General features: G+C 44.3%; 1 protein-coding gene across 1 annotated transcript in view; it reads left to right on the forward strand.

Moving 5' to 3' along the window:
• Positions 1 to 18756, forward strand: part of ALDH8A1 (aldehyde dehydrogenase 8 family member A1) — a 39896-nt gene that overhangs the window by 17846 nt on the left and 3294 nt on the right. Inside the window, exons 3-6 of the mRNA XM_001509617.4 lie at positions 1470 to 1625; positions 5936 to 6085; positions 12316 to 12572; positions 16119 to 16280. Coding sequence (XP_001509667.1) covers positions 1470 to 1625; positions 5936 to 6085; positions 12316 to 12572; positions 16119 to 16280 — 725 coding nt within the window. The remainder of the gene's footprint in view (positions 1 to 1469; positions 1626 to 5935; positions 6086 to 12315; positions 12573 to 16118; positions 16281 to 18756) is intronic.

The following is an 18756-nucleotide window of genomic DNA, read 5'->3' on the forward strand; positions in this document are numbered from 1 at the left end:
TCAGTCAAGCAGTCATACTGCTTGCTTACTGTGTAAAGAATAATAATAATAATGTTGGTATTTGTTAAGCACTTACTATGGGCAGAGCACTGTTCTAAACGCCTGGGTTGATACAGGGTAATCAGGTTGTCCCACATGAGGCTCACAGTCTTAATCCCCATTTTACAGATGAGGGAACTGAGGCACAGAGAAGTTATGTGACTTGTCCACAGTCACACAGCTGACAAGTGGCAGAGGCGGAATTCGAACCCATGACCTCTGACTCCCAAGGCTGGGCTCTTTCCACTGAGCCACGCTGCTTCTCCTAGAATACTGTACTAAGCACTTGGGAGAGTAATAATAATAATAATAATGTTGGTATTTGTTAAGCGATTACTATGTGCAGAGCACTGTACTAAGCACTGGGGGGAGATACAGGGTAATCAGGTTGTCCCATGTGAGGCTCACAGTTGATCCCCATTTTACAGATGAGGTAACTGAGGCACAGAGAAGTGAAGTGACTTGCCCACAGTCACACGGCTGACAGGTGGCAGAGCCGGGAGTCGAACCCATGACCTCTGACTCCGAAACCCGGCTCTTTCCACTGAGCCACGCTGCTTCCCCAATACAATATATAACAGAGTTGAAGCACCTGTTGCCTGCCCACAATGAGCTTACAGTCTAGAGGGGGCTACAGACACTAATGTAAATAAACTACAGTTATATCATTTATGGGACATTTATATACGCCCCACAAGGGGCTCACAGTCTTAATCCCCATTTTTCAGACGAGGTAACTGAGGCACGGAGAAGTTAAGTGCCTTGTTCAAGGATACACAGCAGATGAGTGGCGGAGCTGGTTTTAGAACCAGGTCCTCTGATTTCCTGGCCCGTGCTTTTGCTGGGAGCGAAAGCACTTTGGAAAAATGAAAGTTCTCCACATTACTGTAATCACCGCTATTATTGTAAAGCAGGAAACATGTCCTCTCTACCCCTGCTGAGACTGAGGCTTCCAAACCCTTGAACCCAGTTGATTTTCTCACCCTGTCCACCAGCTTTCTGTAGGACTGACTCACTTTGGTTCTTTTGCAGGAAGCCTACAGGAAATCACTTTACCGTCAAGGCCCCTTGCTCCTGGGAGGATGAGTTTGAGACAGATTTTTTAAGGGGAGACCCGGTTTAATGTTGAATTGTACTTTCCCAAGTGCTTAGTACAGTGCTCCGCACACAGTAAGCGCTCACTATGACTGAATGATTAGACTGTAAGCCCGTCAGAGGGCGGGGACTGTCTCTATCTGTTCCCGATTTGTCCATTCCAAGCGCTTAGTACAGTGCTCTGCACATAGTAAGCGCTCAGTAAATACTATTGAATGAAATAGTAAGCGCTCAATAAATACTATTGAATGAATGAATGAATGAATGAGTGAGGTCCTCAAGTCCCCCTACCTATCGTGTGTTTCTGTGGGCTTTATATGGCTTCTCTGTTTCAGGAAAAACCATTACATTTGCTCGAACCGTGGACATTCCCCGGGCAGCGTACAACTTCCGATTCTTTGCCTCGTCGGTCCTCCACCACACCACGGAATGCACCCAGATGGACTCTATGAGCTGCATGCACTACACCGTGAGGACCCCTGTTGGAATTGGTAGGCTCCTTCTTGGGGTTAGCAGCATGGCTAAGCGGAAAGAGCCCGGGCTTGGGAGTCAAAGGCCGTGGGTTCTAATCCTGGCTCCACCACTTGTCTGCTGTGTGACTTTGGGCAAGTCACTTAACTTCTCTGGGCCTCATTTACCTCATCTCTAAAATGGGGATTAAGACTGTGAGCCCCATGTGGGACAACCTGATTACCTTGTATCTCCTCCAGTGCTTAGAACAGTGCTTGGCACATAGTAAGCGCTTAACAAATGCCATCATGATTATTATTAGCAGCACAGTTCAGTGGGTAACAGAGAAACAGCATGGCCTAGTGGATACAACCCGGGTTTGGGAGTCAGAAGGACCTGGGTTCTAACCCCGGCTCTGCCATTTGTCTGCGGTGTGACCTTGGGCAAGTCACTTCTCTTATCTGTGCCTCAGTCACCTCATCTAGAAAATGGGGATTAAGACCGTGAGCCCCATGTGGGACAGGGACCGTAACCAACCCAATTTGCTTGTGTCCATCTGAGTGTTTAGTACAGTGCCCGGCACATCGTGAGCACTTAAATACCACAGTTATTATTCCTGTTATCTTTATTAGTAGTATTAAAATTAGTGTCATTACCCTGGAAAACCAGAGACTAACGACCATGTGGTTTCTTGCTTTTCTTTCCCTGCACGCTGCTGGCCTCATAGAAACGTAGCTATGTTGTCTCTTTTTTGTGAACCTAGAACCGTTTGTCAGTGAACTGGATACTCACAAGTACTGCTTCCCAGAAGTATCCCTCTTTTGGGAAACAGCGTTGCCTAGTGGATAGAGCATGGTCTGGGAGTCAGAAGGACCTGGGTTCTAATCCTGGCTCTGCCACTTGTCTGCTGTGTGACCTTGGGCAAATCACTTAACTTCTCTAGGCCTCAGTTACCTCATCAGTAAAATGGAGGTGAAGACTGCAAACCCCATGGGGGACAGGGACTTCCATTCACTCATCAGTCAGTCAGTCATATTTACTGAGTGCTTACTGTGTGCAAAACACTGTACTGAGCTCTTAGGATAGTACAGTATAGCAACAACAGACACATTCCTGCCTACCATGAGCTCACAGTCAAGAGATATTTAATAATATAATAAATTACAGATATATACAGATATGTGCTGTGGGGACGGGAGGGAGGATGAATGAAGGAGAAAGTAAGAATGACGCAGAAGGGAGTGGGAGAAGGGGAGAGGAGGATTTAGTCAAGGAAGGCTTCTTGGAGGAGATATGCCTTCAGTAGGGTGTCAGAGTGGAGGAGGACACTGTACTGTGTCCAATCTGATTAACTTCATTCATTCAATAGTATTTATTGAGCGCTTACTATGTGCGGAGCACTGTACCAAGCGCTTGGAATGGACAATTCGGCAACAGATAGAGACAATCCTTGCCCAGTGATGGGCTCACAGTCTAATCCGGGGAGACAGCAAAGCAAAACAGAATAAAACAAAAACAAGACGACATTATCATGATAAATAGATTCGAGGGGACGTACACCTCATTAACAAAATAGGTAGGGTAATAAACAATATATACAAATGAGCAGAGTGCCGAGGGGGAGGGGGAGGAGCAGAGGGTGGGATGGGGAGGGGAGGGGGAGCAGAGGGAAAGGGGGCTCAGCTGAGGGGAAGGGAAGGGGGAGGAGCAGAGGGTGGAGAGGGAGCAGAGGGAAAAGGGGGGAGCTCAGTGTGGGAAGGCCTCTTGGAGAAGGTGAGCTCTCAATAGGGCTTTGAGGAGGGGGACTTGTATCTGTCTCAGTGCTTAGAATAGTGCTTGGCACATAGAAAGCACTCAAGTACCATAATAATAATGATCTATTATTACCATCATCCTTATTAAGTCCCAGTAAATAGATTTCCCTGAGATATTTCCTAGAACATTAAGATTATAATTCTGCCATTACTTAGAATAGCCACCAGATAGCACCGTTGCCTCGGATGCTAAAACTCTCAGAATTAAGGATCTTCGGGGATCCTGCTGTGTTCGGTCACAGACTGATAGGGGAAAGAAACCACGATGAAAAAGGAAACCCTTACTTATTCGTTCAAAAGTATTTATTGAGCGCTTATTATGTGCAGAGCCTTAGACTCCTAACATACTCCAACGGCTTCAAAAACAGTGTAAGGTCTCCTGATGTGCAGCTTTTCCCTTGCACTTGGATTCGCACTCTTTATTCGCCCCTCCCTCAGCTCCACAGCACTCATGTACAAACACATAATTTATTTATATCAATGTCTTTCTCCCCCTCTAGACTGTAAGTTTGTTGGGGACAGGGAATATGTCTACCAACGCTACTATATTGTGCTCTCCCAAGTGCTTAGTACAGTGCTCTGTACACAGCAAGTGCTGAAAAAGTTCCATCGATTGATGAAATGAGTTGAATACTTCATAATAATTATGGTATTTGTTAAGCACTTATGTGCCAAGCACTGTTCTAGGCGCTGGGGTAGATACAAGGTAATCAGGTTGTCCCCCGTGGGGCTCACAGTCTTAATCCCCATTTTACAGAGGAGGGAACTGAGGCACAGAGAAGTGGCTTGCCCACAATCACACAGCAGACGAGTGGCAGAGCCGAGTTTAGAACCCACACCCTCCGAGCCCGTGCTCTTTCCACTAAGCCGCCCTGCTTCTTGCTAAAATTTGTCATCTCCCAATCTTAGTAGGGTGGAAGTTTTGTGTGAATTTCAGTGGCAAGGCTTCTAGAACATAAATGCAATGAGTATTCTCTACTGACCTAGCAAAAAGGTAGTTATGACTGCTTTGCTTCATGTCTGGACTTTTAATTTTATTGATGTAGAGCCTTGTCAATGTTTTTCATCATCAGCATTTACTGGGTACAGAGCACTGTACTGAGCTATTGGGAGAGTACAGTAGAGCTAAAAGATGTGACCCCTGCCCCCAGGGAGCAGACAGTCTAGGGTGGGAGGCAGACACTAAAAGAAATAAATGACTTGTAGAAAGTGGCACTAGAATAAAAAGATATAATAATAATAATAATAGTGGTATTTGGTAAGCGCTTACTATGTGCCAAGCACTGTTCTAAGCGCTGGGGGGATACAGAGTGATCAGATTGTCCCACGTGGGGCTCACAGTTTTAATCTCCATTTTAAAGATGGGGTTTCTGAGGCATAGAGAAGTTAAGTGACCTGCCCGAAGTCACACAGCTGGCAAGTGGAAGAGCTGGGATTAGAACCCATGTACTCAGTGTCTTTTGGGAGTGAGGAAGAGTTAGCGGAAGAGGTCGAAATGTCCAGAAATTCTGTCTGGGTGCAGAGTGGGAGAGTGCAGTCAAAGTATAAGTTACTACATGAGCCTTTAAAGATCTTACTATCTAATGTGGGAGTTTGGCAGACACAAATTGTTAAAATACGGAATTAGGGGCTTCTCCTCCCCTATAGACCAGTTCACCTGACCCTTCACTTTACCTACCAGTCAAGCATATCGATTGAGCACTTACTATGTGCAGAGTAATTTACTAAGAGCTTTGGAGAGTACAATATAACAATACAGCAGAGTAGGTGTCTACCCCAGCGCTTAGAACAGTGCTCAGCACATAGTAAGCTTAACAAATACCAACATTATTATTAGGTAGGCATGTTCCCTGTCCACAGTGAGCTTACAATCTAGAGGGGGAGACAGACATTAATATAACTAATTAAATTACGAATATATACATAAATGCTGTGGGGCTGAGGGAGGGGTGAGTAAAGGAAGAAAATTCAAGTGTGAGGACAATGCAGAAGGGAATGGGAAAAGAGGAAATGAGGGTTTAGTCAGGGAAGGCCTCTTGGAGGAGATGTGCCTTCACTGAGCTTTGAACTGGGGAAGAGTAATTTTCTGTCAGATTTGAAGAGGGAGGGTGTTCTAACCCCGAGGCAGGATGTGAATGAGAAGTTGGTGGTGAGATAGATGAGATCAAAGTACAGTGAGAAGGTTGGCATTAGAGGAGTGGAGTGTACGGGCTGGATTGTAGTGGGAGAGCAGCGAGGTGAAGTAGGAGGGGGCAAGGTGATTGAGTGCTTTAAAGACGATGGTTTCCGTTTGATGCAGAGGTGGATGGGCAACTACTGGAGGTGCTTGAGAAGAGGGGACAGGGGATCACATAACTAAGCTCACGTGGGGTTTTTATTATGGTATTTGTTAAGTGCTTACTATGTGCAGAGCACTGTTCTGAGTGCTGGGGTAGATACAGGGCAATCAGATTGTCCCACGTGGGGCTCCCATTTTTTAATCCCCATTTTTACAGATGAGGGTTTTGTGTTGATTGTGCTTCTGCCTCCTTTTCCAGCCGGTTTGATTAGCCCTTGGAATCTACCACTGTACCTACTGACCTGGAAGATTGCCCCAGCTATCGCTATGGGGAACACCGTCATCGCTAAGCCCAGTGAGATGACTTCAGTTACGGCATGGATGCTATGCAAACTTTTGAATAAAGCAGGTAATTAGAGGATAAGTTAACTTCAGACAAAGATGACTGGTCTCTTTCAAAAGTTCTCTCAGCCACCCAAGAAAACACTCTTCCTGGGGAGAAAAAACAAAGGTGATGAGAAGCAAGTTTAGCAGTGGACCCCACCATCGATCCCCCTGTGGTCAGCACCTATGGTTTATCCCATCCAATCATCAGGCCTAATCAATCAATCAATAGTATTTATTAAGTTCTTACTGTGGGCAGAGCATTGTACTAAGAGCTTAGGGGAGTACAATGCAGCAGAGGTGGTAGACATGATTCATGCCCACTAGAAGCTCTTAGGCTAGATGTATCCTGCAGTAAAAAGTGAAAAAAAAAATAGGTCAGCACTTACTTTGTGCAAAGCACTGTTCTAAGTGCTGGGGAGGATACAAGGTGATCAGGTTGTCCCACGTGGGGCTCACAGTCTTAATGACCATTTTACAGTTGAGGCAACTGAGTCACAGAGAAGTTAAGTGACTCGCCCAAAGTCACACAGCTGACAAGCGGTGGAGCTGGGATTTGAACGCATGACCTGTGACTCCCCAGGCCGTGCTCCTTCCACCGAGCCACGCTGCTTCTCTTGATAATGGTATTTGTTAAGCGCTTACTATGTGCCAGGCACTGTTCTAAGCGCTGGGGTAGATACAAGGTAATCGGGTTGTCCCACGTAGTGCTCACAGTCTTAATCCCCATTTTACAGATGAGGTAACTGAGGCATAGAGAAGTTAAATGACTTGCCCAAAATCACACAGCTGCTAAGAGGCAGAGCAGGCGTTAGAACCCATGACTTCTGACTCCCAAGCCCGGGTTCTTTCCATTAAGCCACGCTGCTTCTCTGTTCTAGCCTCAAATTTGACACATAACAGTTATCACCACCTTCCCCAGTGGGAGAAATTCTGTAGTCTAAAAAACACTTTCAGTTTAGGTCTTGGCTTTGCGTTGCCCTTCCTGATTAAAAAACAAGTTCATTCCCTCATACTAGTGGAGTTCATAGTCAGTGAAATCTTGCGTAACGCAGTTGTTGCAATTTGGGAAATTACCAAGGCTCTGTGAAACTACGTTACGGGAGTGTGAGTTATTTGGGAAATAGGGTGATGGATTTTTCATCGTTAGTATTAGAAGCAGCCTGGCTTAGTGGATAGAGCTTGGGCCTGAGAGTCAGAAGGACCTGGGTTCTAATCCCGTCTCCACCACAAGTCTAGTGTGTGACCTTGGGCAAATTATTTCACTTCTTTGGGCCTCAGTTACCTTGTTTATGAAATGGAGATTAAGTTTTTGAGCCCTATGTGGGACAGGGGCTGTGTCCAACCCAACTACCTTGTATCTACCTCAACACTTAGAACAGTGCCTGGCACGTAGTAATCGCTTAACAAATACCACAAAATTGTCATATATATATATATGTATATATACGTATATATATATACATATATATATATATACGTATATATACATATATATATATAAATGCATATATGTTTCATTTAGAGTATGTACATTTCAATGAGAACTTCAGAAAAGCATATACCTAATATTGGTATTCTTTGTATGTAAAGTTCTTTGATCTTTGGATGAAAAGTTCACAGTGGGTTATTTAGTCAGTCAATTAGGGTGACTCTCAAGAAGGGCTACCAGTACACTGTTTCTCCAAGATCAATCAATAAATCAATGGTATTTATTGAGCATTTACTATGTGCAGACCACTGTACTGAGCATTTGGGAGAGTAAAATACGACTGAATTAGTATGCATGTTCCCTGCTCATAACGAGCTTACATCTTCTTACTACTAAAGGAGTCAGTAAGATGGACCATTGATTGATTCATTCATTCGATCATATTTATTGAGTGCTTACTGTGTGCAGAGCACTGTATTAAGAACTTGGAACGTACAATTCAGCAATAGAGACAATCCCTGCCCACAATGGACTTACAGTCTAGAAGTCGGGGGGACAGACAACAAAACAAGTAAACAGGCATCAATATCATCAATATAAATAAATAGAATTATAGATTTACACACATCAAAACAAGTAAACAGCGTGGCTCAGTGGAAAGAGCCCAGGCTTGGGAGTCAGAGGTCATGGGTTCGAATCCCGGCTCTGCCACTTGTCAGCTGTGTGACTTTGGGCAAGTCACTTTACTTCTCTGTGCCTCAGTTCCCTCATCTGTAAAAAGGGGATGAAGACTGTGAGCCTCATGTGGGACAATCTGATTATCCTGTATCTATCCCAGCGCTTAGAACAGTGCTCTGCACATAGTAAGCGCTTAACAAATACCAACATTATTATTAAACAGGCATTAATATAAAAAAAAAGATACACATGTACATATATACACAAGTGCTATGTAGGAGGAGGGACTTAGAGCAAAGGGAGCGAATCTGGACAATGGGGTGGGGAGGGGGAGCTGAGGAAAAGGGAGGCTTACTCTGAGAAGGCCCAGTAATGACACTGCAAGAGAACTTATGTATTGCAGTTATGTACATAGCTGTAATTTATTCATATTAATGTCTGACTCCCTGCTAGACTGCAAGCTCGTTGTGGGCAGGGAATGTTTGGGTTTTTTTTCTCTATTGTACTCTCCTAAGTACTTAGTACAGTGCTTTGCAAACAGTAAGCACTCAGTAAATACAACTGACTGACTGACTGACTTTATGTGCTTTTAATCTATTTGTATCACCCTGAATCTTTCTGGTTTTCTGGTTTGGGATTGTGCAATTCTCCAGATGTATGTTCTTGTGTGAGTAGGGGAACCCGGACACAGTCTTCTACTGAACTCTTGATTGAGATGTGGCCTCTAGGAAAGGGGACGGTCCTGAGAGGCAGAGGACCTGGGTTCTAATTCCAGCTCCGCCACTTGCCTCCTGTGTGATCTCGGGCAAGTTACTTAACTTCTCTGTACCTCAGTTTCCTCATTTTTAAAATGGGAATGAAATACCTGTTCTCCTCCATGAACACCCAGGGGATGCAGCTTGGCCTAACGGTTAAAGCACGGGTTTGGGAGTCAGAAGGATCTGGTTCTAATCTCAGCTCGACCACTTGTCTGCTGTGTGACCTTAGGCAAGTCACTTCACTTCTCTGTGCTTCAGTTACCTCATTTGAAAAATGGGAAATGAGACCATGAGTCCTACCCTATATGAACATGAACTCTGTCCAAGCTGATTAGCTTGACTCTTCCTCAGTGCTTAATACAGTGCCTGGCAAATAGTAAGTGCTTAACAAGTGCCATGAGAAGAAAAAAATATAGTACGTACTTGGCAAATACCACAGATGCTATTATTAAAAATGAGAAGGCTGAGTCAGAAGCCTGAAACTCATGCAGAAATCTGAACCACTACTGTTGTTTGTAGACTGCTCAATCACAGGGGAAGCAAAAAGTTGTGGCTTCTCTCCAAATAACCTGCCTTTGACAGAGAGGGGAAGGTTAGGGACAGCAGAGAAACTATTCTTTCTTTAAGGGGAAGGGGAAATGGACGTTGGAATGAGGAAGAGGAGTAGGTCTAGACCACTTTTGTCAAAATGGTCTTTGTACATTCACTTTTCACGAGGTTTTGCTGTATTGTTCTGGCATTTCCCCTTTTGTTTGTTCGGTATAATGTGTTTTTCAGAGCCAATCTCAAAATGGCATTGCTCTGAACCCAGAATTTGTTATGAACTCTCCCCACATCTGATGTTTCCAAATTGTCATCCCTCAACCTCTGTTTTAACCTGCCTCAGAAACTCATACAATCACCACAAGTGGACTCATGCAGCTATAACTGTTCAGGACACACAGGCAATCTCGAAATTACTTCAAAGTGAAAGACCTAAAAACCCTACTTCTCCGAAAGTAAGACAATCTGGGTGTTGGGTTCCAGTCATGTAGGCAGGTGCATATGTACTGTGGGTTCCCCACACAGTCACTCTGGATCCATTCAGTGGAATTTATTCAGCTTGGTTGCTGGGGGAGTCCATGAAGCTTTTTTTTTCACTTGAGCAAAAGTGACATCGATTTCTTCTAGTTTCCCTGAAGGGAAATCCAGTCTCCAGTCTGGCTTCTGGAGAAATCCATTCTTCTTTGTGCAGGTGCCCAAGTGCTTCTTAAACTGGACCAGGCACAGTGAGTCCTTGGCTAAAATAACAGAATTTTCTTTTCCTTTGAGAGAGTTGAAAACGCTCTTTGTATTTTCAGTTATCTGCATAGTTGCTTAAGTCTCAGTTTTCAGGTAGCTTGTTTCTTTCTAACCTACTTTCAGAGTCATACTCTCCAAAAAGAAAAAAAAAAAGAGAAAGGCTGGTAATCCATTTTATATTTGTTTTCTGGTCAGAATGCACAGTTCCTCTATTGAATGCACAATTCCTCAAGTCTTTGTATCCCAGATGGTCATAACAGACTCCTTCTGTGGTAGGAGTAAAATCTATATTTCAGTGACCTTCCTTCCTGAGACACCAACTGTGTGCTTGCCTTCTTGGCATGCCCAAGATGACTAGCTCTAGAGCCTTCTCTTTCTTTGTGTTCTGTCTTGAAATCCTGAACACGGTCTGCCAGCTGGTCTCCCCCTCCCCAGATTCATTTAGATAGACCAAATGATTGTCAAGAAACTCAGCACTTGGCTTATTTTTGCTAAATAAAGTTTTTATTTCTTTCTTTTGTGACCAAGATCATTTCCTTCCAATGAAAGGGCTGATCCTTCTAAAAATGCTGTTAACATTTGCTCCGAATGATGAGAGAGAAAATGAGAAATATTTGCCATCGCACATTTCTTTTGCCTTCCTAACTGCCGGGCCCACTGAGACATAATCAAAATGCTAATGCTTTTCTGTAAAAGAAAGCAATCATGCTGGTTAAAATGAGCTCATTTTCCTTGTGTGATAAATATGCCATCTCAATCAGTTTCTTCTCACCTTTCTACACTCCACAATCACTGGAAATGTTGGAAATGCTTGTATATATCTGTTCATACTTCTGTTTATTATAGGTTTGCCCATTTTGTCTCCTTCATTATGTTGTCAATTCCTTAAATGCAGGGATCTTTTCTCATCTTTCCTCTAAAGAGCCTAGTACAATATTTGGTATCCTGGGTGTGCTCAGCAAATTTTTGCATTGAAATTGTGTTGTGATCTCTGCTTGAGGCAATAAACTCAATATCACCTGACCTGCATTCACAAACAATCTAATCTCCTCTTCCTTCCCTGAAAACTCAGAGGAAATCGAAACTTTGGGTGGGATAACGGGGCAGACCTAAGGGCCTGTGGACATCTTTGTCTTTAAGCTTAAGGGAAGTTTCTGTCCTGGCTTTGGGAAGTCACCCTGGTGGGTCCACAAGCCAAGGCAGCGCTGACGGGTCGAGGACGAATGCCGTATTCGCCGCTTCTCTTTGGCTCGGGCCACTCATTCACCGGGATGTTCTGAGCCCCAGTCATTCCATCCAGGGGATCCTGCTCTACCTTTAAGTGGCTGTTGAATACAGAGCACCTGACACCCCTTTGGGAACTGTGACTTCCTTATTGCTAACCCAGGAAAATAGGATTTACTCTTGGGGATTTGGGGGAGCTGGATCCATTCTTCTTTCCACACAAGTATTGTTCACTAAGGTCAGCCTGTTTCCCACAAAATGAGGGAATTGGAGGGGAGGATTGATACTACTGATGTCTGCATCTCTAATCAGAATTCAGCCCCACTGCACTTAATGTAATTTATTCATTGATCTTAATGTCTCTCTCCCCGTCTAGACTGTAAACTCATTGTGGGTAGGGAATATGTCTATCAATGGTGTTATATTTTACTTTCCCAGGTGCTTAGTACACTACTCTGCACCAAGTAAGTGCTCAATAAACACATTTGATTGATTGACTGGTTGAGAATAAGGAGATTCTGATGGGTCTCCCCAAGGCAGTGAAGATGAGATGGGAAGGCAGCTGGAAAAAGGGGGACCTAGTGGATACAGCACAGGCCTGGTAGTAAAAAGGTCATAGTTCTAATCCTGGTATTTGCCACTTGTCTGCTGTGTGACCTTGGGCAAGTGACCTTGGGCAAGTCACTTAACTTCTCTGTGCCTCAGTTCCTTCATCTGTAAAGTGGGGATTAAGAGTGTGAGCCCTTTGTGGGACAGGGATTGTGTCCAACCCAATTACCCTGTATGTACCCCAGCATTGAGAACAGTGCCTGGCACATGGTAAGCGCTTCACAAATACCGTTACTATCATTATTATTATTATTATTATTATGTTCTTTTCAGGTATTCCTGCCGGGGTGGTGAACGTTGTCTTTGGGCGTGGACCCCAAGTGGGAGAGGCACTGGTGTCCCATCCAGAGGTGCCCCTGATCTCGTTCACTGGCAGCACGCTTACGGCCGAGCGCATCATGCAGCAGAGTGCCCCTTATTGCAAGAAACTCTCCCTGGAACTGGGGGGCAAGAACCCCGCCATTATCTTTGAGGATGCCAACCTGGACGAATGTATCGCCACCACTGTCCGGTCCAGCTTCGCTAACCAGGTAGATGGAGTGCCCTGATAGTCAGCAAAATGGATAGAGCATGGGCCTGGGAGTCAGGAGGTCATGGGTTCTAATCCCACTTCCACCTTTTGTCTGCTGTGTGACCTTGTGCGAGTCACTTCACTTCTCTGTCCCTCAGTCACCTTATCTGTAAAATGGGGATTGAGACTGTGAGCCCTACGTGGGACAAGGACTATGTCCAACCCGATTTGCTTGTATCCACCCCGGTGCTTAGTGCCTAGCATATAGTAAGCACTTAAGTACCACAATTATTATTATTAGTCAATCATATTTATTGAGCGCTTATTGTGTTCAGAACACTATACTAAGTGCTTCGGAGAGTACCATATAAAAATAGAGCAGATACATTCCCTGCCCACAACGAGATTGCAATCTGGAGGATCTGTACTCCTGCCGGTCAGTAAGATGGGGCCGAGGGCCTGCCCTCATCTGCCTCTACTTTCCATCTAGACACCTTACAATTTTCATTTTATTTAAGATGTAGGATGCTCTAGCCAGGCCTTGGCTCCCAATAGCAGCAAGGTAACCCCGGCCCCACCTGTGGCTCCGTGGTTTCTGGGGAGGGTCTTGGGCCGTGGCTGTTCTTGAGCCCCCAGTATAGGGTTCTTTGGGAGTTTTCCTCATTCCCTTTGACAGTGGCAATGAGTGGATTCCCAGCCTCTCACTGTGTGACATGGGAGGGCTGTGCAGAGGGACAGAGGGTAAAAAATACACAGGTGGGAATTAAACACTAAACACTAAATCCCTCATGGAGATCACAATCTAAAAGTATTATTTCTTGTCGATTGACTGGGAAATGGAAGAATGAAATATGTTGCTAATGTAGAAATGTTATTCAGGGAGCAAGCCACGAACCCCTTTACTCTGACCCAGGCATTCCTCTTGGGGTGAGTGGGTCATTTTGATCATGAAGCCAATGAGAACATGCAATGTTAATTTCATGGTGGTCTTGGAATATGGCTGGCCCAGAGTAAATGTGAAATACACTAGTGAAAAGTCAGTGTGTGTTTCTAAGCTCTTACAAGAGTGATCAAAATTGTGGGAGATGTTTAGGGGACAAAATAAATGGTTAGGGTCAACATATGCCACAGATATCCTATTTCCTGAGAAATCAAGAAATAGTAATTTATCATCATCATCATACTTCTCATCATGATTGAGTGCCTACTTTGTGCCACATACTGTACTAGGCACAGAGGGGATTTGAAAGAGAATCCTGCTCCGAAGGAGCCGCTAATCCATATAATAATAATAACAATAATAATTGTGGTATTTGTTAGGTGCTTACTATGTGCCAGGCACTGAACTAAGCAATGGATACAAAGCGATACTAGATACAAGATGATTGAGTTGAATACAGTCCCTGTCCCACGTAGGGCTTAGAGTCTTAATCTCCATTTTACAGATGAAGTGATTGAGGTACACTGAAGTCAAGAAATTTACCCAAGATCATTCAGCATACAAGTTGTGGAGTCGGGATTAGAACCCAGCTCCTTCTGAGTCCCAGGCCCATGCTCTATCCACTAGGCCTTGCTGCTGCTTTTACCACTTGCCGAGTAAAGTCTGTTAAAGATAGGTACACTAATTAGTAGGGAAAAGAATAGTATGTATGGAGACTTGGGTAAATTCAGAATTGATTCTTTTTACTGCACCCTTTCTTATTTTGGTGCAGTAGGAGGAAAATAAATGTGAGTTTGGAGAAACCAAGTTCTAATTCTGGCTCTACCACTTCCTTGCTGTATAACTTCGGGAAAGTCACTTGATCTTTTTGCATAAAAGTTATCCCATTTGCAAAATGGGGATAACCCCTGCCTTTTCCTACCTCACAGGGATGTTGTGAGGACAAAAATGATTTATCATGTGAAAACGCTTTGGAAAAAAAACCTGCATAAAATCAGGGTTTCTCAGACTGTTGAGTCCCATGTAGGACAGAAATGTGTCTTGTCTGATTAACTTGTGTCTACCCCAGCACTTAATAATAATAATAATAATAATTATTATTATGGTATTTGTTAAGTGCTTACATCTACAGCAGCGTGGCTCACTGGAAAGAGCACGGGCTTTGGAGTCAGAGGTCATGGGTTCGAACCCCGGCTCTACCACTTGTCAGCTGTGTGACTTTGGGCAAGTCATTTAACTTCTCCGTGCCTCAGTTCCCTCATCTGTAAAATGGGGATTAAGACTGTGAGCCCCACGTGGGACAACCTGATTCCCCTGTGTCTACCCCAGCGCTTAGAACAGTGCTCGGCACATAGTAAGCGCTTAACAAATATCAACCCACATTACGTGCCAAGCACTCTTCTAAGTGCTGGATCAGTGCTTAGCACATAGAAGCAACGTGGGCTAGTGGGAAGAGTACAGGCTTGGAAGTTTGAGGACCTGGGCTCTAATACCGGCTCCACCACTTACCTGCTGTGTGACCTTGGACAAGTCATTTAACTTCTCTGTGCCTCAGTTTCCTCATCTGTAAAATGGAGATCCAATCTCTTAGACTGTGAGCCTCATTGGGACTTGATTATCTTGTATCCATCTCAGTGCTTAGTACAGTTCTTGGCATATGTCATCAGGGTCAGTCAGTCATATTTGAGTGCTTAATGTGTGCAGAGCACTGTACTAAGTGCTTCTCGTCTTATGCTGTTGAGTCATCTCCGACCCATAGCGACCCCATGGACATATCTCTCCCAGAGCGCCCCACCTCCATCGACAATCGTTCTGGTAGTGGATCCGTAGAGTTTTCTTGGTAGAAATACAGAAGCGCGGTAAACTTGAATCTCTGCCCTCGACTCTCTCCAGTGCCGCTGCTGCCCAGCACAGTGGAGTTTTGACTTGTAGCAGATTGCCTGCCACTCGCTAGCCACTGCCCAAGCTAGGAATGGAATGGATACACCCCTGCCTGACTCTCCCTCCCATAGTCGAGACTGGTAGAGGACTGGAAACTCTCATTCATTCATTCAGTAGTATTTATTGAGCGCTTACTATGTGCAGAGCACTGTACTAAGCGACTGGAATGTACAAATGGGCAACAGATAGAGACAGTCCCTGCCCACTGACGGGCTTACAGTCTAATCGGGGGAGACAGACAGACAAAAACAATAGCAATAAATAGAATCAAGGGGATGTACATCTCATTAAAGCAATAGCAATAAATAGAATCAAGGGGATGTACATCTCATTAACAAAATAAATAGGGTAATAACATATACAAATGAGCAGACGAGCACAGTGCTGAGCGGAGGGGAAGGGAGAGGGGGAGGAGCAGAGGGAAAGTAGGGGAAAAGGGGGCTTAGCTGAGGGGAGGTGAAGCGGGGTGGGGTCTCCAGTTGCGACGCTGAGAGGGGACCAACTTTTTAGGAGAGTACAACAGTTAGATACGTTCCCTGCCCACAATGAGCTTACAGTCTAGAGGGAGGAAAGGTGTTTCTATGTGGTTAGAGGTAATAAGTGCTTTACAGATGCCACGGTTATTATTATTAGGAGCTTAACAAGTACTACATTTTTTATCATTATGATTATCTTCTATGGCAGGGTGAAATCTGTCTCTGTACCAGCAGAATATTTGTCCAGAGGAGCATTTACAAGGATTTCTTGAAGAGATTTGTAATTGCCACCAAACAGTGGAAGGTTGGATTGCCTTCTGACCCCGCTGCCAGCATGGGAGCTCTGATAAGTAAAGAACATTTGCAGAAAGTAAGTGAATCTTTAAGGTGTGATGGGAATTCATGAAAGATTTCTTGCTTGGAACGTCAAAACCTGGTCCCCAAAGTGATGGAGAAGCAGCATGGCCAATGGGAAGAGCATAGACCTAGGAATCAGAGGACTTGGACTCTAATTTTAATTTCTAATTAGGGAAGCAGCGTGGCTCAGTGGAAAGAGCACGGGCTTGGGAGTCAGAGATCATGAGTTCGAATCCTGGTATGCCATTTGTCAGCTGTGTGACTGTGGGCAAGTCACTTAACTTCTCTGTGCCTCAGTTACCTCATCTGTAAAATGGGGATTAAGACTGTGAGCTTCACGTGGGACAACCTGATTCCCCTGTATCTACCCCAGCGCTTAGAACAGTGCTCAGCACATAGTAAGCGCTTAACAAATACCAACATTATTATTATTATTATTAATTTTAGCTCTGTCACTGGCCTCCTGGGTGACTTTGGGCAAGTCACTGTATGCCTCAAGTTTCGTCATTGTAAAATGGGGATTCAGTACTTGTTCTCCCTCCCCCTCATACTGTAAGCCCCATGTGGGACAGGGACTGTGTCCGATCTGATAATTTTATATCTTCTCAAGCTCTTAGTACAGCGGTTGGCACAGAGTAAATGCTGAGCAAATACTATTATTATTATATTGAGAATTTTTTTTTTACTATTTCATTTTTAAAAACTGTGCCTTCTTTGAAATAGTCTCCTAGATACAAGTATTGATTAAAGCAAATTCACAAATCCAGAAATGAAACAAGTACTGGTAGTTTAGTCAATGAACAGCATTTAAGGAGCATTTCCTGTGTGCAGACCACTATTCTATATGCCTAGGAGTGTATGCTCAATCAGTGGTATTTAATGAGCATGTACTATGTGCAAAGAACTGTACTAAGTGCTTGGGAAAGTACAATATAGCAAAATTAGAAGACACATTCCCCCAATGAGCTTACAGTCTAGAGGGGGAGACAGACATGAATATAAATAAGTAATGTGTAATATATAAGTTAAAGATGTGTACATAAGTGCTGTGCGTTTGAGGGTAGGGGGAATATAAGCAGTGTGAAGCTGAGTGACCTTAGACAAGTCGCTTCACTTCTTTGTGCCTCAGTTACCTCATCTGTAAAATGGGAATTGAGACTGTGAACCCCACATGGGACAGGGACTGTATCCAACTTGATTTGCTTGTATCCACCCCAGTGCTTAGTACGGTTCCTGGCACATAATAAGTGCTTAACAAATCTTATCATTGTTAGTATCACAAAGTTAATGGACACGATCCCTGCTCTCAAAGTGTTTACAATCCAGTGGGGAACATCTGATAATTTCATGTCAGTCTGGCAACGTCCTCTTTGGGGAAAGACTAATTTAACGTATGGGACTTCATCAGCTGGGAATTTCCTCTGACCTTGAAGCTGGACCAACTTCCAGAATAGCAGCCCAGAAGTTGCAATTTCAAGGGGAAGGACCTTTGGAGTTCAGAGACATCCCTTATGTCTTATGTTGGTATTTGTTAAGTGCTTACTATGTGCAAAGCGCTGTTCTAAGCACTGAGGGGATACAAGGTGATCAGGTTGTCCCACCTGGGGCTCACAGTCTTCATCCCCATTTGACAAATGAGGTAACTGAGGCCCAGAGAAGTTAAGCAACCTGTCCAAAGTCACACAGCTGACAAGCGGTGGAGCTGGGATTAGAACCCATGACCTCTGACTCCCAAGCCTGAGCTCTTTCCACTGAGCCACGCTGCTTCTCCTTGTCTCAAGGGATAGGAGTGGGAAGGGGGTCAGAGTTGAATGGGGATCAGGAGGCTGGTTAGTATTAGCTCACCCCCACCCAACTAAAGTAAATCAGAGAAGCAATCCAACAGTCTTTCTCCATGTCTTGAAATTATATAGGGGGATTTTGCTGGACAGGTTTCACTGTTCTGCCTCCAGTTCCCTGCGGGAGCTTTCAGCAGGAGAAGCTGCAACTGCTCTTAACTGACAATGGCGAGGAGGCCTAGGGACAATTTAGCGCGACATCCTACTTGTGAGAAATTACAAAAGCACTTCAGGGGAATCGCTGAATTTCAGACTCCTCCAGTCAGCAAAGTAAATTACCTCATCAAACACACTCTCTGATGACCTGCTTCACTCTCTTACTTATTTTGCTCCTTTACTCTAGCAATCACATTTACTGACCATTTACTCTGTGGAGAACACTCTACTGAGTGCTTGGGAGATTACAGTAGAGTAAGTAGATGCAATCCCTGTCCTCAAGGAGTTCACAGTCTAGCAGATTAGTTTGATTCTCCTCCTTGGAAAAATGAGCTATATTAAGAAAAGGCATCAGGGTAATTTTTTTAAATAGTTAAGCTTCATGTCCTAGATTTTCTCACTGTAAACTGAGGAAAAGAAGAATCGAAACCACCTTCCATGGTGCTCAAAACAGGTACGGGCCCCGAGGGTGTGTGGGAGTTTGAGTCTTTAAAT

This window comes from Ornithorhynchus anatinus, chromosome 2, assembly GCF_004115215.2.
Source record: "Ornithorhynchus anatinus isolate Pmale09 chromosome 2, mOrnAna1.pri.v4, whole genome shotgun sequence".
In the NCBI taxonomy this organism is placed as follows: Eukaryota; Metazoa; Chordata; class Mammalia; order Monotremata; family Ornithorhynchidae; genus Ornithorhynchus; species Ornithorhynchus anatinus.